Below are 22,846 nucleotides of genomic sequence, written 5' to 3'. Positions count from 1 at the left end.
AGCTTAATTTTATCAATTCATTTTAATATATAAATATGATACAATATATTTTCTAAAATCATTTCTGGTGATATACATTAAAGTTTTATCAGTTACTGTCACAGAGGAAATTTTTACAAATAAAACATGAAGATAATGTACATAATCCGCTGTCAAACTGTGATACAAAATTGTGTCAATTTAATTACTTTGAAAATATATAAAAATCAAATCCTTAAGACTTTACAATAATAAATGTAGAGAGAATCAAAATGATACTTTTCTCCATTTAACATATACAGGAAAAGGAAGATACTCCTTGTCCATGAAGAAAAGAGAGAGCAAAGGTTACATCCATCATGAACCCACAGCACAATCCATCCACTGGGGAAGAGCACCTTGGGCTCCCCTGACTGTTATTGCTGCCAATCTTTTATTATATCTACGAGTAGTCTAGTTTGAGGGACACAAACTTGGGGCTGAGTTGCAGGTCAGTTTTCTAAGGGTTTTCCTCCAACACATGGTACTTCTGTAAAAACTATGATAATGAGTCATACCTGATCATTATGAAATAGTTGCCAGGAATTGTCTGGCCTCACTGTATAACCTGTGTAAACTTGAAAATTTCTCACAGTTTTATGGATTTTGTAAACTAAACCTCTAGGAGCATTTATGGCCTTCTTTTTGGTTGCTTTTGCTGTTGTTGTACTCAGCAGGACTGAACCAAGGCTGCATCCCTAAACTTTTTTTCTGTTTTTGTTGTGGGACAAACTATATATGCTTTGAGCAGACAAACTCCATTTTACCCTGAGACTCCATTGCATATGAGAAATGCTTCTCACATGAGAAAACCCTGCATATGTAAACCACTTTTTGCCAAGCACACCCTGTATGGCAACATGTAAGTCTAAAAAATGTTTCAATTATTCTTTCCCATTGTATTATTAGGAACTACATGTGTAAGTTGTTGTTCTCATTTTAATTCATATTTTTCTTGGGCTGCTTACTGTACTCTGACTGGGTAATTCTTACACACTCCCCATGTTACTATGGTTTTGACTTACTGGTAGCTTGTACTTAGGGGCTATAAAAATATACCCTACCTTCTGCAAAAGGTTGAAGGATGCAGAGCTGACTTTCTATCTGCCATTCCTACCCACCATCTAATAAACTTAATGTCCTACTTCAAGACTCACCCAGTGATTTATTTCTAATGTGCCACATTGTATCACAGAAAATAGGGTTTGCTAAGTTGCTTAGGGACTCCAGGAGGTTCTGAGGCTGGATTTAACCCTGAGATCATTGTTCACCAACCTCCTCATGTGTGAAATGGCAGGTGTGCACCCGTGTGCACAGTTTGTGGCAGCTCATCATCTCATATAAGTTATTTCTCTCCAAATAGTTTAGTGTCCTCATTTGCATGTGCTTTATTCATTGTTAATTATGACTGACATAGGCTCAATATCAAGTTACCTAGGAGTACTGATATAACAAAATGAAGAAAATATATTTACACAAAAAAGTCAGTTTATTCAATTGCAAAAATTTAAACAATCAATTTGTTCACCAATACACTAATAGGAAAATGGGGAGAAAAATAAAAATGTGTTTATTACCTAAAAAAACATGAAAGCATAAATATATGTGATTATTAATAAAGGCATTTCTTAAATTTTCAGACAAGGGAATACTTGCAGTAGGAGCCAATGAGCACCCAGGGCTGCCTGATGCAGAAGGCTTGACTTGCTCTGACATGATCCACCACGGTTGAGGCTCCACCCAAACTATGTCCATGGCTTTTGGTTGTCACTGTTCCAGTTTCCTGCTAGAGCAAAGGACCTTTGGAGAACCCCAGATAAATTCTGCAAACTCCACCTTTACATGCATTTTCTCTTCAACTATGACTTACTGAATCTAAATTTATGAGTTTTTCGTGAGTTGAGGTGGCCACATAAATGAAGTTTAAATTTCACAGATAAATTTCTTTGAAAATAAATTGAATTTTAACCACCAGTCCTATTGAGAGGTGTCTTTTGGGGTACATTTTTGGATATTTCACTTATATTTTATTTGAAAGACCTGAGTCAAAGGAGATGAAGAAAGAAATATTGATATAAGGACTTCATTATAACTCACATTGTGTGTCAAATAATGCAAAGCCCTGTCAATTGGTGTGGTATGGAACATATGCAGAAGTTGGCAAAAAATTTACTTTGTATATTGTCATGAGCCTAGGAATATATTTTTATAGTAATATCAATTATGTCAAAGATATATTTTGGATACCAGGTTTTCTGAAATACTAGGTCTATTTAGATAGCCAGTTTTTATGAAATATTAGGTTTACTCAAATAAGGACACAATATTTAAGAGTACTTGTTAGAGCCTTTTGTGTGAATATGTCCTGCCACCTGCATGGCCATTAATTCAGATACCAGACAGGGATGACCAGAGATTTTTAAAAAACATGCAAAAACCTTTACAGAGAATTCCAGGATCAGGTGGGAAACTCATCTTTGGTTGAGATTAGTGACCCAGAGCTGGCTCAGCACATTTATTTTATAGGTTATGTCAACAAAAGGTTATTTGTGGAAAAGTTTCAACAAAGCAGGCAGGTGTGAAGCTCCCACCACCAATGAGACATTGTGGTTCTTGTTACATTTCTGTGCACAGAATCCCCTATCCTTGGGAGATATTATCTCAGTTTCAAGGTTCAGACTGATAACTCTGAGCCTTTGCCCTGATTTTTCACAGGCCAGGTGTCACCATAGCAACTGGGGGATTTTCAACTGTGTATTTTCTCAGGGAGTTCCCAGTGCAGCAGCACACCACAACCATGAGGCAATCACAAAGCTGATGCACATCACCATCGCCCATGGTTATCTATCTAAGTGTCTGTGGGATGAAAGCTAAGAAGACAGAGCCTTAGCCCAGTACATAGTTAGAAGTATGATGAAAGTTTAGCAATCAACAAGGCAATGTAGTAACTTATTCTATAGAGACTTTTAAGATAATATTCATGACTGAGAATATTATACCAGAACCATTAGATTTTTCCCAGCTTCATAAACCTTTAGGATATTTATGTTGAATGCTTTTAGAATACTATATCAACTTCAAGAAAGCAGTTGTTTGTATAAGTAGAGTTAAAAGCCAGATTTGATCAGAGTTTTAAAGAGATAATTTTAAAAACTAGGTCCAAAGAATGAGTGGTTATAAACAGACTGCAGGCCCTAAGGAGAGGCTAAGTATTTCATACCTCTTCAATAGGAAAGGAGCTGAGAGCATCTAATAAATATGTAGGACCATACCTGTTGCACACTAAAGGATGTAGACAGGAAAATTCCCTTGATAAGTGTCTTATGGCCACCCTGCTTGCACAGAGGGCACAGGAAGTTGTTTTACCATAATAAGCAAGGAAGACATTAAGAAACCACCACTGCACTAATTTTGGGGACCCATCTATGGCATCAGACATTAGCATCATTGACATTGTGCCATCTCTGCAGGAATGTAGAGTGCCCAAATTAATGGGTCATGATGACTTCCACCATCAATTCAAAGAAAAGCTTCGTAGCCCAAGTGAACTGTAGCATAGTCTAGGCCCTACAGACCCGCCCCCTGAGAGGGTGAATAGGTGTACCTGTGACTGTGAAGCCAAAGTTGGCATGGAATCCCAAGAAATTAATAGTTACTAGCAGCATAAACTTTCTGCCAAGGAAAGGCAAAGAGAGCCACTGTGTTATGCAACTGGCAAGGCCAAAGGGCAGGAAATACCAGTCCTTTTGGAAATATTGTCTTACAGTCAAGAGTCTAGCTGCTACATGAGGAATTACAGATGGAGTTGTTTTCTCAGCTGGTTTTATATTTCCTCTACACCTCCATTCTTTCCACTGCCCTACTAAGTCCTTTTGGAATAAGAAGGTTTATGTTCTATAGTGGATATTGATGCATGTAACTTGCTTTTGATTTTTATGGGGGCTCACAACAAAGATTTTACCTTCAGTTTTAGGTGAGATTTTTGGCTCAAACTTTAGGATAAAGCTGGAGTTGTTTAGACTATTAGACACTTGGAGATGGGCTAAATTCATTTTGCATTGTGAAATGGACATGAGTTTTAGAGATCTGGGGTTGAAACATTATGAATGGGATGTGAGGTGTCTCAAAAAGTTCCTGAATTGAGGCAGGAATTTTCTTTCTTTCTTTCTTTCTTTCTTTCTTTCTTTCTTTCTTTCTTTCTTTCTTTCTTTCTTTCTTTCTTTCTTTCTTTCTTGTCCTTTTGCATTCCTGAGTGTTTTCATCAGAGATATAAAATCTTGTTTTCACACAAGATTTTTTTTAAATCAAATGGGGTATAATATCTCATTTTTCCATGTTTACAGGTTGCAGAATCACATTGATTATATAGACATGTATATACATTCAGCAATACTAGTGTCTATTTTATTCTGCTGCTCTTTCTATCAGGCAGGAATTTTCAAAGGTAGAATGATTGGATTATGAGAGCTGCAACCTAATCAATCCATCTTAATTTGAACAAATTGACTGTGTGTTAGCTTTAGGCTTTTGGACATTGCTGGAGGAGGTGGCCCACTGGGATTAATCCCTGATAGCTTTTCTCTAACCCTAACCCTAACCCTCTTTCCCCTTCCCTGTCTTTGCCTACCTGGAGCCATATTCTGAGCATCTTCCCTCTTTTATTGTGCATGGTTTTTTTTTTTTTTTTTTTTTTTAACTATGTATTTTGGTCACAGCCATGCAAATATGACACAATAACTCATCATAATCACATAGAGTGCAGAGTGTATACCAAGATGACCAAATGGCCAACATTATGATAAAAATAAATCAGCCACATTATATTATCAGACTGAGGAGAAATAAGTCCACAGATGGACGTGCTGATTTAAAGATCTGTGGAATATACATGTAACAGAATGATGTTCATCCTAAGGAATGAACATAAGATGTCTGTACAGGTTGGACTGATTTTGAAAAAGTTAGGGTAAATCAAGTCAGAACATATATTGAATGATTTTAATTATATGAAATTTTACAAATATATATTTTCAAAGGTACAGAATATACTTAGAGTTTTCTAGTGTCTGAAAAACCATGTGTAACAGATTAGATGGTTCATTTGAAGTAATAAAAGTATCTGGAAACAAGTTGTAGTTGGATGTTCTACAACTTGGTAATGTAGTAAATATCACTACATTTATAAGCATGAACTGTCACAAAGGTAAACTTTGTGTCATGTGTATTTCATGTCAATGAGAAGAAACTTTTCTGCTGAACTTCAGATAGAGTGAGATGATTCTGACTTACAAGTGAGAGTTGCTCAACTGCCGTAATGTTACCTGATCCATACAAACACCCTTAATTCATAATGAGGAGAGGAGGGCAGAGATGAAAACACACAGGGAGAATGATCAGTCTTTTCAGTGTTAATCACTTCTCAGTAATGAGTTACAGCAATGTGCGCCAGAGCAGTTCCACTGTCTATACTGGCACGTGGCCAGGTCCTCATTCCTGGGCTCTGGAAGTGCTGCTGCCAGGTGGTGTGCTCAGGCCTCCTGCTGTATTTTCAGGCTGAACTCTTGGCTCCTGGGGGCCCTGCTCCCAATGGCCAGGCACCAGGTTCACATAAAGCAGAGGTGACTGAGCTCCCCACATCCGACATTGTACTAGGCTGACTGGACAGATTCACCCTGGCTGCAGACACCATTTATGGGAGAAGCAAGGGGAGACACGGTTCTGTTCCATGTTGACAACAAGTGACACTCAGGAGTGAGTAATAAGCAGTTAGAGTTTAAATGCATCTGTGCTTCACTTTTATTCTGTTCAGCAAATTACAGTGTCATCCAAAGAGTCAGCTAGTCCAGGATGAGGTTTCTTAATTCTGAGAAGAACACAGCAAGCACGGAGAGTCCTTAAAACTGCAGTATGGTTTTGGGGTGATTGCCACTGCTGCAATAGGAACACAGGGACCTTGGGGACCTCTGCACTGTGTATGCTAGTATAGTGTGTGAAATTTTTTCATGCTGATTCTGGATAGTTTAAAATTCTTTTCTTCAGATTACTATTACTTATAGTATACTTGCCAAATTCACAAAATTTCAGAGAAAAATAAACACTTTCACTTTAAGATAACAAGAACAAAATGCAAAATATGGTATAGGATAGGTAGGTAGATAGGTATGTTTTTATACAACTGATAAACATGCACATGTCAGTAACTGTGGGAAATAAGATATTTAATGTAAAATACAATTTTCACTGGAATATTTTGAATATTAATCTTACCCCTTTCTTTTGATCACAAATATATTATTTTTCACTTTTTCAGTTTGTTACTTTTTTGTTTTCCGGGTTTCAGGGATTGAACCCAGGGGTGCTTAACCTCTGAGCCACATCCCAGCCCTTTTGATTATTTATTCTGAGACACAGTCTTGACAAGTTGGGAGGCTAGTTTTGAGTTTACCGTCCTCCTCTCTCAGCCTCCTGAGCTGATGGATTACAAGCATGTGTCACTGTGCCCAAATTTTCAATTGTATTCTTAACATTTTTTACTGAGTATATATTAAGTATGACTATAAGGATGAGTGTGTCTAGTGGTATCAATATAAGTATCAAGTTGTGCATCATTTTGGAAGTATATTTTGATTTTCAGATTATATGTACCTCAGCATTCCTCAATGGTTTATCAAAGACACTAATCAATTGCCTAACATGGGAAATGTAATTTAGAAATAATTAATTCTTGGATCTTTCAAGCCAAATAATTTTAGCAGTTTTGAAATAATCTATTTATCATATATTTAATTATTTAAAACACTATCAAGATATTTGCAAAAAATAAAAACTCCTGGCTTTTCACTTACAGAGAAAGCACCTGGGCAGTTCCTCTACATGTTCATGGAGTTTAAACATGCTAGCTTCTCCTCACACACATTGTCCTGACTTTCACTTCTACTAACTCTTTCTGTTATTTACACGTTCATCTTATTGTCTTTAAGATGGAATTTTCTATAGGTATTTTTTGCCCCTTAAATGAGGATGTCATACTGAACCATACTAAAATTTTAAGGTCAGTCTATGCAATTTAAAGCCATAGTTTTATTTAAAAAAATCCAGGTTCAAAAAGTCACCATATCTTTAGAATCTACTGAAATTGTGTCAAGGCCTATGTAAAAAATAGGTGGTTTTTGTACATTTATTTTATTGTATTTATACATGACTTTGCATCAATTCTCCATAATTGGAAGTTTCCTAATATTGACTAGCATATGAAAAAAAAAAGTTGAATTGAGAAGAATTTATCAAACTATACCAAAATCACACAAAGAAAAGGGAACATGAAGTAAGTTCATATAATTCAAAGGAGTTGTGGAGAATTTTCTAAGTTCTATTGGAGAAAGAAAAGCAGGAGGTGGTTTAGTGTTAAAAACTATAATAAAGAAAGAGCACTAAGGACATATCACAGTTGATGGAGTGCTGGCCTCGCATGCACCAGACTCTGGGTTCAACACTCAGCACCACATACACAAAAAATTAAAACATTTTTAGAAAGAAAAAAAAGGTCTCTATAGTTCTATGCAAATTTTAGATTTAAACCCATGGTTATGTCCCATCTGTATGTGACAGGATGTTTTGGGGTGGTGAACAAATACTCCTGGAGATCCCAGAATCCAGGATAAAAGGTTAAAAACCTGGCAGATTTCCATAAAGAAACCTGATTAGTCTCATATCAATTTCAAAAATTTTCATGTTTATTTGACTTTTTACATATGTACCATTTTATTTTTCCTTCACAGTACTCAAATTATCTTTTAAAGATGATAATTTACTTCTTTTAGTTATACCCTGTATCTAGAGCAGATTTTGCCATGATATGAATCATTAATAAATAATTGTGGAAAGATTACCTATTTTGAAAATATGTTATGCCCAGAGGCAAGGGTAAGTTATTTCAAAAGAAGGTACACTGTCTTTCTTATGAATGTGAAGAAAGGGCTTCACCAATTTAGGAGTTACTCATTTGTAAATAAGTCAAATAAAAACTTAGTTCATGTTAGCGGTTAGACGATTATGCTACATTGCATTTTTTTATTAACTATTACGCATGAAGTAATGCACTTGCTACTAAGAGAATAAAAACATTAAGCAATACATGGTCAAAATCAAGGAATTTGCAACAGCAATTTGGGGGATAAATGCATACTTATTTACTGAAAGGTAGAATAACATGTCGATTTCTAACATTACAGAGAAATAGTAGAATAACTAGAAGCTATGAAGAGGGTTTCTGAGGAACAGTTGCATTTGAACCTCCTTTAAAGCTCAGTATGTAGTAATGGGAAAAGGGAATCTTTATGTCACAGTAGAAAAGGGCCTCTGTCAGCATTTTGTAGGGCATCCTGTTAAAAATGGGGTCACTGAGGTGTGAGATTCAGGTTTGTGTCAGGGAGAAATGGGGAATAGGGCAAGCAAGAGATTGCAGCTAGACTGAGTAGGGGTTCTTGAAATTAACTGTGAAATTAACACCAACCTACCTGTGTCTTGGCACACACCCCTAATGCTGGCAGACACAAATTTTAAGTAAAGGCCAGACAAACTCATGAGGAAGATCGCTTTTTTAAGGGTGAATGCGGTTAAACTGGCAAAGTGCTGAGGAGGACCCGGGTTTTCAGAGGGCTGAAGAAATGACAATTTTGGTGATTTGGGATTGAACCAGTCTGAGATGCTTCAGAAGTGCTATAAGTATGAGAAAAATCTTCCTTTTAGGGTATACAGCCAGGATCACTTTGTATAATCATGACATTTGGAAGAAAGGATTAAAATGGAAGGTGTCAACAAGAAAATGACAAATTATTGTCTAGACAAAGGAATCTTCAACTTCATGGTGCTGAACACAGAGTAAAAACACATTAAGGCAAAAAATAAAAGTTTAGGAGAATGTCATCTGGGCTTGAATCTGGAGCTTTAAACACCTCACACTGATCTTTTGGATAGAAAAAAAGAGTTCCAGTGGGAAAAGGAACATATCCCTATCTGAGATTGTGTGGCCTGCATACAGTATCACCCCATCCTGAGAAGCAGCAGGGAGGGTGGGGGACAGCAGGAGAGTCCAGGTCCAGTTCAGTCAGATACCCTCATTTTACCACAGCACTGGACCTGCAGCCTTGGAATGGGAAAATTTTGAATACTTGAGATGCCTTCCTCATGAGTAAATTTTTTTTCATGGTCATGGAGATAAATACTCCTACATTATGAATAGTTTCCTATTTAAAAATATTTGAAAATTAATTATAATTGGAATTATTAATCTTACTTTGAATTATTTAGTGTGGAAAAATAGCAAAATAATGTTGAAATTATATTCATGGAAGAGAGTGAAGGTAACTATATTATAGATCATTAAAAAAAAAAAAAACATTGTCACATGCTCTGCATGGAGTCTCAGAAGGTCAGGGGATGCCTGATGGAGAGCTGAGGAAAAGCCCTGCAGGTCACGCCCAGACACTGGGCTGCACACCTGAACTGAGAGGTGCACTCTGCTCAGAAATGAGTAAACATATGAGAAAACCAAGAGTGACCTTCCTCTCCAGGGAAAGCAACTGCAAAATACAAGAAAACATGGTGCATATAAATATATAAACTAATTGCATTAATTCTGTTTTCTTTCCACTTTTATCTCTTTATCATCCCAGGCAACCCAAATTTTCAATAAATGGATAATTCCACCATGGTAACGGAATTTCTTCTCCTGGGCTCTCCTGATGGCTGGGATCTGAGTTACCTCTATTTCACAGTATTCCCAATGATCTACTTGGGTACCTTGTTAGGGAACCTTCTCATCATCACTGTCACCACTGCTGACCAGAACCTGCACACACCCATGTACTTCTTCCTTAGGAACCTGTCCATCTTGGACATGTGCTTCATTTCCATCACTGTCCCCAATGCCTGTGTCAACTCTCTCACTGGCAACAGGGCCATTTCAGTGGCTGGTTGTGCAACCCAGACCTTCTTGGTCATTTTTTGTGCAAGTGTTGAACTTCTGTTTCTCACCATCATGGCCTGGGACCGCTATGTGGCCATCTGCCAGCCCCTCCAGTACCTCCTCATCATGAACCCTCAGTTTTGTGTCTGCATGACCCTGGCTTCCCTGCTCAGTGGTCTGCTGTATGCAGGTGTGCACACTGGGAAAACATTCCAGCTGTCCTTCTGCCAGTCAAACATCATCCATCAGTTCTTCTGTGATGTCCCCTCTCTGCTGAGACTCTCCTGCTCTGACACCACCAGCAACAAGGTCCTTATTGTTGTCTCTGCTGTGGTCATTTGTGTCGGTTGCTTCCTTTTCATTGTCATGTCATATTTTCGCATATTTTCTGCTGTGCTGAAATTTCCCATCAGAGCCCCAGGGAAGGCCTTCTCCACCTGCACCCCTCACATCCTTGTGGTTTTCGTCTTCCTCAGTTCTGACACAGGTGTGTACCTGAGGTCCTCAGCAACCTCTGACACACTCGACGACATGGTTCTCTCTGCCTTTTACACCATGGTTCCTCCCTTCCTGAATCCTCTCCTCTACAGTCTCAGGAACAAACAGGTAAAGGACGCTGTGAGGAGATTAATGGGAAGACAGTTGTTCTCAGGGAAATGATGAAGATGCTTTTCAGTACTATTCTTATTTCACTGTTTGAGGTTCTTAATTAGAGATCATACTCTTCATAGCTGGGCTTCAGAAGTCATACTGCTTACTCTAATGTCACCTTATTGGGTCCTGGGTACTTCAACTTGTAAAATATTTTTTGTTTTAATTTATGCCATCATTTCTATTTATTCTTCATAAAATGTATAATGTTTGCAAATGCATCTTTAATGAATGAGTATAATTCAAGTTGTTTGCTATAATTATATGTTTATGATTCATCATATAAATTGTAGTACTTCTATCAAGTAAAGTCACAGATGCAAACCTTACAAATCAATCATGATAACAACCTGAAATCATTTGATCATATTTAGTGATCTCATTTAGCGATGTATGAAATAAATACGGAAGGTCTCTGGTACACAACTGTGTTCAATTTAAATACATTGGAAATACACAAAAATTAAATCCTAAAGAAGTTATAACCAAAAGTGTAGAGGGAATCATAGTAACATTTCTCTCCTTCTGGAACATAGAAAGAGAGGAAAGTCCTTGTCCATGAAGTAAACAGAGGGCCATGGTTACCAACCCCTTTGTCCTGACAGTCAAATCCATCCCCTGGGGAAGCCAAATTGCCTTCCTAGGCCATGGTGGCTGCCAGTATTTTTATGTCCATGACTGACCCAGAGATGAGGACCAAACCCTGGGGCTAAGTTGCAGGAGAGCATTCAGATGGTTGTCTCCCTTATGTAACTTAATGCAATATTTAAGACATCTGTCATGTCTTATAAAAATGAAATGACAGACACTAATTATCTGACCAAAGTGTCTCCCCTATGTCAACTGTCAACTTTCTGTAAATATGTAATGTAAGCCTGTATCTGTACGTGTCCTCTAATGCCTTTTGCAGTCTTTCATCCTCTCACACAGGTTATCTCTTTTTTATATTTTAGTGGCCTAACTGGTATGTGTTTTGCTAGTTATTAATTACAACTCACATATTCTCACTGTCAATGTATCTAGAAATTTTAATATAATAAAATAAGAAGAAAAGTGTCCATACATATTGCAGGCAATGCATCAAACTTCAAATTCTGAGAACAGTTTTTTGTGTTTTTTTTTTTTTTTTTTTACCAGTTCACTAATAAGAAAATAGTGGACAAAAATATAAATGTATATATTACCTAGAAAAACACAAAAGTCTAAATATATGTGATTAATGAATAGCAGCATCTCTTAATGTTTGCAGACAAGGGAATATTTGTAGTAGGAATCAATGAACACCCCAGATAATCAGCAGGAAACCTTGACCTGCTGTCACATGATCCAACCAAAACACAGGCTCCATCCACTGTGTCCATGAGGACTGGGTCTCACTGCTCCAATATGCTTGCTAGAGCAGAAGGACCTTCAGAGCCTTTCCTCTCCAACTAGAACCTACTGAATCCTAATGAGTGACATTCAAAGTCTTACATGAATTGAGGTGACAAGCAAATTAAGTTTAACTTTAATGTATAAAGTTGCAAAAAAAGTAAATAGCATACACCAGTCCAATTGAGAGACATCCATCTTGGTGAAAGCCATTAGATTTTTAACTTGTGTTTTAAGATGTTTTATACCCAAAAAGCTGGTTGCAGAGGAGATGCAAATAACTAAATATTGGTACAAAGACTAGATGGAATCCCATATCTGATGTCAAATTATGCAAAGCCATGAAGACTACTTCCTGAGGACAAAAGAAGGAGAATATTAGTTAAAAATAGGTAAAAGCAGCAGCTAATTTTTAAGATATTTCTTTCACACATAAAATAAGGGATTGTTTTAGTCTATTTTCTGTGGTTCTTCTCTGGGATTACCAAATTATTCAGAATACATTAAAGAAGATGAAAATATGAAATATTATTTTGTGCTCAAATTCAGTTTAATGTTCTGAAAAGGTGCCATGCCATGAAAAATGAATTCCAATTTCAGTATTTGCACATCATTTTTCAACCTAGTTATGTGAATTTTAACAGAATAAAACATTTGTGTGTACATATCTAAATCTGTATCAGAGTTTTCTCAGGTATATTAAGCAGCTTATACCTTATTGCTTCATTTAATACCTAGGTTAAATCTGATATTAAAATAATCAATGTAAATGGAAAGATTTTCACTTTTAAATTAATCTTTTTAAAAATCATCTCTCTCTCATATACATGTTCTATGAATCAAAAATAAAAACATAGCATTTCTCAGTGCAACTCCTTTAAAATTTTTTTAGTTCACTGCCAAAAGCCTTGCATCACTATGCATTAAATAAGGATGGGTGCTTACTGATTCATTATCAATTTACTACTTCTTAACAAACATGCTGTCTTACCTCACAAGTCAGCAGGTAGTCACATGTGATCATGTTATTTATTAAATTATCTGCATCAAGAGACATTATCATCTTTACAGACATGGATATGGAAGAAGTTACAAACCATGTGATTTAGTGGAGTCTACCTTTAAATGATTTAAAATAGAATGAAAAGTAATGTCATTTTGACTCGGTGAAATTGGCTATGTGAAGGCTCAGACTGGGGATGACAGAGGCACAGGTACTGAGTTTGGACTCTTGGGTGCAAGGGGAAAGTCTCAGCAGCTTGGCTTAATAAGCCATTTCCTAGGAGCAGAGTGACAGCCGATGAGCTCACAATGGGCCCTGATTTACTGGATCTAATGACTTTCCTTAAAAAAAAAGCTCAAGTTACTCTGGTTTTTCAATTCTGCTTTCTTTCTTTCTTTAAATATTTATTTATTTATTTATTTTAGTTGTAGTTGCACTCAATACCTTTATTTATATGTGTCGCTGAGGATCAAAACCAGGGCCTCCGCTCATGCTAGGCGAGCGCTCTTCCACTGAGCCCCAGCACCAGCCCCTTGATTCTGCTTTCTCAGTAAGAACTTACAGGACCCCATGGTTTGTTAGTGCATCTGGTGATGCAAAGCTGGAGTGTAGAATACACCCAGGGATGGAAGGGACCAATTAGATGTGCACCGGTATTGGCTGAATCATCTGTGCAGATCGATAATTACATCAAGATCAATGGAAAGTTTTAGATGTTCTTCTAATTTTTGTAATTTTATGGATGCAAACATAGGTGTTCAACATTTAAAAGATCAGAGATACACACCAACAGCAGAGAAGTAGAATCAGAGTCTGTGGTGCATCTCCACCTGCTCCAGCAGCCAATCATGCTCGAGTCAAAGACAGAAAAGTTCCGTTCTAATATACCAACAAAAAATGTATTTCCTATGAGGAAAATTGCTTCTACTTTGATTTCAAGACACTGGTTCCAATGCAATGGCACGAAAGGCCACAGACTTCTGTAGGACATAAGATTCCCAGTAAGACAGGATGTTCTTCTATCTTAGGAATCCTGTGTCATGTCCTGATTTCCTCTGTCAAACTAACACGTGTCCAGCTCAGTCTACTCATCAGGGTGAATATTTTATGGTGTTTGGGGCATCAGTAGCACTTTTCCCCAATTTAGCAAGCCTTATTTAAACTTGGAATTGTATAGGATCTAGGATAAAAGATGGGGTGCAGAACTTCCTTTCAGAACTCAAATTATTGATTCTTAAACTGGAAGTGAGCTTTTCTCCTCCCTTAATCATGTCTTAGGATGACAGTGGAAAATGCAGCCAGTATTAGTCTTGGATGTTTTAAGGGTTGATGTGAATGTAGGAAGCAATCCCTGGGAACAACCCTGCCTTGCCTAGGAGCAGGAAGCAACATTTGCTAAGTGGCTGGGACCACATACCAGTCCCTGTGGAAATGCAAATAATTTATTTTTGGTAAAATAACTCTTTGGAATTGTCTATTAGCACAGTATGGGCCTCACTTCTCAGAGCTGATGTATTACTAGGTGGAGAGACTTCAAGTAGAAAGATCAGCAAACTGAACTAAAGATAAGCAGAAAACTTCAACTAATGAGTTTACTGTGAGTTTCCCAGATGGAAGATTTGAATTTTGTACACTGACATCCACAGTCCTTCCCTAAGCTCCAATTGTGTGAAAATCTCTAGAAGTGCTTCTAGCCCAAGACTCACGCTGGCTTCATGAAAGAAGGTTTGAATTGTGAGAAAACGCTGGGAAGTTTTAAATTAAAGAGACAAGACTCTAATTACCTTTAAAACCAGATCCAGGATGGCTCCTCCCAGCTCCAGCCTCAAGCCACTGAATGTGGTAGCGAGGTTTACTGAAGAGGCTAGTGAGAGAGAGAACACGCCAGGTAGTGGACTTTTATTGGGGAACAAGAAATTCTGGGGAAAATCTAATCCAATTAAGATTAAGGGGGGGAAGCATCCCAAGATCAGGGGTGACAATTGGGTCTTCAGGGCAGTTGCCATATGTGCCTCTGCATGGACAAGCCCTGGGACCTGGAAACGGGTGGAGAAAGCTCTGACACACCTGTGTCAAAGCACCTCTCACCCAGCCAGAGAGGTAACTCAAATCATGTGTGAGCATGGCCTCCCACAGTGGCTAAAGTCTACAGAAGGCCCACATGTTATTTCAGCAGTCACACTCCATTCTGGCCTTTATTTACTGGGCCTCATGGAATTATTGTCACTTCCACTTGGGGTATTTTCATCTAAAACACTGTTTCATGTTGAATGGAGTCAGTTAGAAACATAAAAAAATCACCACAAATCTTAGTAATAAGTGGATCTTGGTGGCACACAAAGAGAAATAAACACAAGAACAACATTGGCTTGACAGTTTTAGGCAGATCCTGAGTCAAATCAAACCACATGTGTCTTTTTTGTGGAGAAAGTAGGAACATTAAGAACAAGATGACAAGAGTGACAGGAAAGAAGAGCTCCAGTTGGTAAAAATACCGTAATGCCTCCAGAGTCTAACAGGAGGGCAGCAAAGCAAAGAGCTCAGACACGAGAAAGAGCACTCAGCCAAAAATCTGTGATAGGTAACTTCCCACCTGGTGTCTCAGAACCCTGGGAAGGCTTCCCTCTGCATGACAGTGAACACTGGATCTGCAATGTCCTTTACAGAGTCCAGATTTAATTCTCCTGCTTTGGCAGCCTGTAGTCATTTCAAGGATGACTGCTTAGTTTTAAGTCTGAGGAGGAGTCCACAAGGCACACTCTCAGGATCTCACTGACATGCTAGCTAACCACAATTGATGAAGGCTCTTTTCAAATGGACCCAAATCCACGTTTCTCTGCAGCCTCTTCTAAAACTGTAGTCTCTTAACCTTGGGGAACATTTGTCATTGTGAAGAGGTTTTAAACCATCATATCTGAGCTGTTTAATTTCTAAGAGCCATTGACTTGGTTTGACTCTCTTCTTTTTGGTGCTAACTATGAGCAAACAAAAAAAAAGAATGAGTGCCATCTTGAACAGTGATGTGGGAGTCTCCCTGGGAGGATCCCCTGTTATAGTATCCATGTCACTTCAGGAAACCCGTGGCCAAGCTTATGGCCACAGCAGAAGTACCATCCACCTTGTGTCTCCATGCACCTGGGCGGCAGCCTCAGGGGGAGGCTGTGTCAACGAGCCCACCTTCACTCACAGGGTACACCCAACACACCCTGACCTCAGAAACACTGCCCTGTCTTGGGTTGGCTCCTGCTGTCCTTGTGTCAGTATCCGCCCATCAGTAGCAATTCACAATCATGAGACCTGACTGAGGGAATAAGTCTCCATGGAACCATGAAACCCCAGAGTCCCAGCTTTCCAGGACATTCCTCATTTGAGCCATGATGCAAACCTTAACTCCCAGCAAATCTTAAGATGGGTTCTGTTAGAAAAAGCCATTGAAGTCCTGCCAAAGCTGCACAGGAACTCTTAAGTGTTGCCAGCCATCTGGGAAGAACTACAGTCTTCTACAGGGTGACTGTGCACAAAGGAAAACAAAATAATGAGACCTTTTTGGGCTCTCTGACACGGGCAGTTGTTTTTCTCCCAGTATAATTTAGTACAGGCTACTGGAAGCAAACTTCTTTCACCTTGTAAGACCAAAAATACACCCTAATCAGATACATATCAATATTTCAGCCTTACATCAGGATTTTTAGCAGAGACTTTGACAACCTGCACCATCTCCAGGACTAGCAATGGGTCGATTGTGCAATACTGATTGGATCCACCAAGCAAGAATCAGGAACTGCTCTTGTCTGACTGGCAATAATTTGTATGTCAGAAACTGAATAAAAACAGTAAAAGCTCAGGGGTCTCACATATCAGGAAAACAGCTGGGATATCATAGTCTGGGTCATTAGATTTGCCCTCTTATGTGAAGTATAAGTCATTATATCTGGTCTCCTCTACAACTGAAAAGAGTCACGCTGGGTAGAGAGCTGCTCTGAATTTTCAAGTCATCCTACTAGTTGCATGGATATGCTACGTCAGCCAATTGACCAGGTGGCCATGAAGCCTCTGACTCTCACTGGGAAAGAGAGGAAGAGAGGGCTCTGTGGCAAGTCCAAGTTGGCATGCAAACTTCTCAGTCACTTGAGCCCTAGGCTCCAGCAGAACCTGACATCTGAAGTAACAGTGGCTTTCAGTGACACTGGTCAAAGCATTTGGTAGGTCTTATAGGTGAAACACAAAACAGACACTTCAGATTTTGTAGAAGATTCTTGCCATATTCTGTGAATATATTTCTTCATTTTAATTGGTATATATTAATTAATGTAAAATGGATCTTTGTAGAGACACAAAGCACTACAGGAAACCAGCATGAAGAAATGCATGCTGAGAAGCAGAGGAGGAGTCCTGGAGTGAGGAAAGGAATCTTAAGTTCATGCATATGCCACAGGCCAGGGGAGAAGAACTACAACCTCTGTTCAGACCAGTAATATGCAAAGCAAAAGTATCTGTGGGAAGTTATGAAACAGGAATGAAAGAATCTTCCTGAAACTTCTACTCAGCAAGGAAGACTTTAGGACAAGCAGGTGAGATAGAGCAAGAGCATGCATCCAATAGGGTAGGGAGAAGAGAAATTGTCATTGTCATTGTCTGATATATAGAACTCACACAAGCCTGTGCAAACACACACCCAAAAATAATAATTGCAAATTTGATAGCACATTTAAAATAAAATTTTATTTTATTTACTCTGGCTTGGGGTGGTGTGATATCTTTTAACCACTATTATCAGTCACATGAATCTCTGGTGCACGAAGAGAGTTAAATATAGATGGAGAACTTCATCGTCTTTAGATCTGTATCATAAGTAAACATACTGTATGAATTGCTAAAGTTTAGAAAGATAAATTTAATATATAGCATCTGCTTTTTATCTCCAATATTTTACAAGGAGAAATATTTCAAAATTATACTTGTATACAAGAGTAACTTTATTGACTAATGTAGACTATAGATATTTTAAAGAATATGAAGAAAGAACTAAAGTTGAGGAAATTATGCTTCCTCCTGACTAATCATTTCCTCTGTAGTGTCGGCTGCTGGTGGGCACCTCTTGGCACCACCAGTGTGGCTCATCCTGGCCAGCAGGAGGCCTCATACTGCTTGGTCCAAGACATCTCCTTTCTATCTTCTGTGTCTAAAAATCTGAAAAATTTCCTCCAAAGAATCTATAATAAATTGCATTTATAACACATTGAATAATGCTAATTCATTTTCAAGCAATCCATTTCATGACACCAATGTGAAACTGTGATTTTGCATGCAGCTCAACACTGATTTTGATATAGACTACCATGTTAGTTTGAAGTCTGCTCATGAACAGTCAGATGAAAAAATAGACACTTGATCTTTTGATTTGTTACGCTGACATATTTTCCCATGTTGCAAAAATTTCTCTTAAATGACTGGAATTTCAATTTACTTTTTGGAAATCATTTTTTATTATTAATGCATGCTGTAATTTAACTACCTACACAATGTCTAGCATATAAAGATTGCAGTGAATATGTTGATCTAAGAAAATGATATAGACCACTGCTTTTAACTTCAAATCTAATTTTGAATCATTTCGATTTTTATTTTATTTTTTAGTTGAGATGTAGTGTCTGTGTTTGTTCGACAGAACACCATGTTAACGTGATCCCATGTCAAACGTGTCATGATCAAACTGAGCAACCTCCTTAGACCTTAGCCTTCCTGTGCCTGGGCACATCATCCTCCTCTTCTCCAGTCCTTCTGAGACATTGCCCCACCTGCTCTCTCCAGTGGCTTCCCACTGCCCTAAGGCAGGTCCAGGGCCCAGTCCCCTCTTCTCACTGGCTGGGTGGCCACCCTGACACTTCTTTCTGTCCTCCCTTCCCAGGCCTTCCATGCCTTTAGTGATACCACCCCATTCTCTTCTTACCTCATATCTGCTTTTCAGCTTTCACAAATGAGTTAGAGTGTGTGGTGTCTACTTTCAGGATACACTTTATCCCACACAATGACCTCCCTTTCACCAGTCTGTGTCTAGCCTCAAGCAACAACATTTCACCATTTTTCACCCTGAGTACCGTTCTTTGTGACCATATTCCACACGTTTCTCCATTCACCCACTCAGGGTATCCAGATGGAGGCAATGCTTCAGCTTCAAGGATTAGACCATCTTGAAACCATTATTGAGATCATGTTTCTTGCTAGCTGTTTTCATACTCAGACTTAATAATGTAAGTAAAACACTGTAATAAATAAGTTCATAAAAAGATGCCTTGTATATTTAAGTTTTTATAATTCATTTTCATTATAAGTAGCACATAATAATTTTGCCATTAATGAGATTCATTGGGAAAATAAATAGTAAATGTGGCTCCACCAGAAAACTTCTGGAACTAGTAAATGAATTCAGAAAAATAGCAGGAAATAAAATAAACACCCATAAATCAAAGGCATTTCTGTATATCAGTGACAAATCCTATGAGAATGAAATGAGGAAAACTACCCCATTCACAATAATCTCAAAAAAAAAAAAAAATGAGACACTTGGGAATCACCTTAGCGAAAGAGGTGAAAGATCTATACAATGAAAACTACAGAACCCTAAGGAGAGAAATCAAAGAAGACCTTAAAAGATGAAAGATCTACCTTGCTTTTGGATAGGCAGAATTAATATTATCAAAATAACCATTCTACCAAAAGCACTGTACAGATTTAATGCAATTCTGATCAAAATCCCAATGGCATTCCTCATAGAAATAGAAAAAAGCAATCATGAAATTCATCTGGAAATATAAGAGACCCAGAATAGCTAAAGCAATCTTTAGCAGGAAGAGTGAAGCAGGTGGTATTGCTATACCAGACCTTAAACTATACTGCAGAACAACAGTAACAAAAACAGCATGGTACTGGCACCAAAACAAACTGGTAGACCAATGGTACAGAATAGAGGACACAGAGATTAACCCACAAAATTACAATTATCTTATATTAGACAAAGGTGCCAAGAATATGCACTGGAGAAAAGATAGCATCTTCAACAAATGGTGCTAGGAAAACTGGAAATCCATATGCAAAATAATGAAATTAAACCTCTATCTCTCACCATGTACAAAACTTCACACAAAAATGGTTCAAGGACCTAGGACTTAATACAAGAAAAAGTAGACTCTAATCTCCATCATGTGAGATTAGGCCTCAACTTCCTTAATAAGACGTCTATAGCACAAGAATTAAAACCAAGAATCAATAAATGGGATGGAATAAAACTAAAAAGTTTCTTCTCAGAAAAAGAAGCAATCTGTGAGGTGAACAGAGAGCCTCCATCCTGGGAGCAAATTTTTACCCCTCACACATCAGATAGAGCACTAATCTCTAGGATATATAAGGAACTCAAACAGCCAAACACTGAAAAAACAAAAAACCCAATCAATAAATGGGGCAAGGACCCAAACAGACACTTCTCAGAAGACGATATACAATCAATCAACAAATATATGGAAAAAAATGGCCTAGACATTCTTGACTGTCCAAATCTCCACTAAGCAAGTATCTAAGCAGTGACTTGAGACTATGAAGGTCACTTGATTTTATAAGTGTCACCACTTATTTTTGGCCTCTCAATTTACCCAGGGGATCAAATGATAAGCTCATGCCCCAGTGTTTAGAAACAAGAAAGCACAGTATCTCTGTAAAGCTATATCAATAATGCATGTGCCAGGAAAGGGCCCTCAGCAAATGCTTTTGTTCACCCCTCAACTGTCACTGATGGAGGACCTACTGCTATGCAGACACTGAGGCTGAAGCCACCATCACACTGAATAGATTTATGCAGATTCTTCTCTGGGTGGTCTCTGTGATTTAACTAATGTCTTCCCACATAATTTTTCTGAGCAGAAAATAAAAACTAAAGAAAAAGAGAAGCCTCTGGAGCACTCCTGTGAGAAAGCATGGTCCCAGGGAGCAGGGAAAGGGGAGGCCCTGTGCTGGGTGCCCATGCCCCTACAGGGAGTGGAGCCCTCTACATCCTGGACTTCAGCCAGCTGGCTTCCTGTGCACAGTTTTCACATGTGGCCCCAGTCAGTAACTATATATTCCACGTGACACTTATATTTTCAAACAGTGAAATAAATATGGAAAAATACAATATTTCAAATGACAGCATTTTATACACTTAAAGAATGTACAATTAAATATTACCTTTGCAAATGTTCATGAAAATTAAAGGATTAATGGAAATTAAAATTTAAAAAAATCATGTGTAACCAAAAGAGTAGAGATAAAAATTCATAGAAGAAAATTACAAAATTGTTCAGGCAAAGATTTTTAAAAAGTAAACTATATTTTTACTGGAAAAAAATCCATCTGGTGCAACAATAACTGAAAACAGGAGAAAACAGCAACTGAAGATAATGGCTGATAGCCATAAGTATCCAAGTCCTAAGTCCATGGCTCAATTCCAGTGCTGATAGGGCTTCATTAAATGCTTTTTCTTCAAAATACATGCACTAGATGTGTTTTTGCACATGACAGTAAATTGGAAAGCTTTCTTCAAACATTAAATGTGACTATAGAACTTGATATCCCAATGAAACCAGATGTCACTTAATATATAAAATATACAGAGAAGAAACTCACTTATGAGCATCAGTAGAACATTCTACCAAACTTCTAAATAAAGCAGGGGATGCACAATGACTCATATACAGACACACACACACACACACACAAACACACACACACACATACACAAACACAATGCAGCAAATTGGAGATTAATTGATAAATAAAATAAGAGGGACTGCATTATAGAGCATGATACAATGTGTACCTGGGCTTCTAAGACAGTGTCTGCCCTCCACATGCCCAGTGTCCCTGGACTGGAACAACAATCTCTCTTCACCCTGAGGATGATATCACCAGGAATTACTGAGGGCAAAGACTGAGAAAGATGGAATCTCAATTCAATTCCCAGTCCCTGTGAACATATATGTTAATTCCATAAAACAACATTATTTGGATATTGCAACCAAGTAGATGTGTTGTAGGAAGCTATGGGAACATCCAGCAAGCACTATCAAAGCTCAGACTACAGTCTTCATGTGGGTTTATCTCAGGTTAACTTCCTTATATTCTCTTGCTTTACCTGCTACACACCACAATGACCATTCTTTAATATTCCACAATGAACAAGTAAAACTCTTGTATGGAACTTGAGTTATTTTTTTAAAAGTTGAAAGAGGATTGGCATATATATGAAATATAATCTATATTGCTGCTGTTTTCATTCATTTCCATATTATAATTAAAAACAACTAATGCTCTGTTTTGAATGTGTTTTGAGTATTTACTTTAAAGTTTTATGTGCTAGAAGAATGGTCCTCAAATAAACTATACAGTTGGTGTTTATCCTAAAGAATTAAAGTCAGCAAACTGTACAGATACATGCATACCCATGTTCGTAGCAGCACAATCCACAATGGCCAAACTATGAAAACAGCCCAGGTGCCTCTCCTTGGACAAATGGGTAAAAAGTTTTGTGGAAATATACACAAAAATCTATTCATCCCTAAAGAAGCATGAAATTATGGTCATTAGGAAAATGGATGGAGCTTGAGAAAATTAGATTAAGTAAAATAAGCCAAACTCAGAAAATCAAGGGCCATATATTTTCTCTCAGATGTGTTAGCTAGAAAGGACAAAAAGGTGTGTGTGGGTGGATCTCATGAAAATCAAAGAGAGATCAGTAGAGTAGAGAAAAGGTGCAGTGGAGGAAGGAGGAGAGGGAAAGGGGAATATTGGGTATGATATTGACCAAA

General features: G+C 38.0%; 1 protein-coding gene across 1 annotated transcript; it reads left to right on the top strand.

The window, feature by feature from the left end:
- The first annotated feature begins 9,712 nt into the window (after nucleotides 1-9,712).
- Nucleotides 9,713-10,645, top strand: LOC114108455 (olfactory receptor 14C36-like). The gene has a single exon (XM_027956087.2). The coding sequence runs from the start codon at nucleotides 9,713-9,715 to the stop codon at nucleotides 10,643-10,645; it is 933 nt and encodes a 310-aa protein (XP_027811888.2).
- Nucleotides 10,646-22,846: the final 12,201 nt, after the last annotated feature.

Source organism: Marmota flaviventris, assembly GCF_047511675.1.
Source record: "Marmota flaviventris isolate mMarFla1 chromosome 5 unlocalized genomic scaffold, mMarFla1.hap1 SUPER_5_unloc_2, whole genome shotgun sequence".
Taxonomy (NCBI): Eukaryota; Metazoa; Chordata; class Mammalia; order Rodentia; family Sciuridae; genus Marmota; species Marmota flaviventris.
Note: the sequence above shows the minus strand (reverse complement) of the source record. Positions and strands in the feature narration are given on the sequence as shown.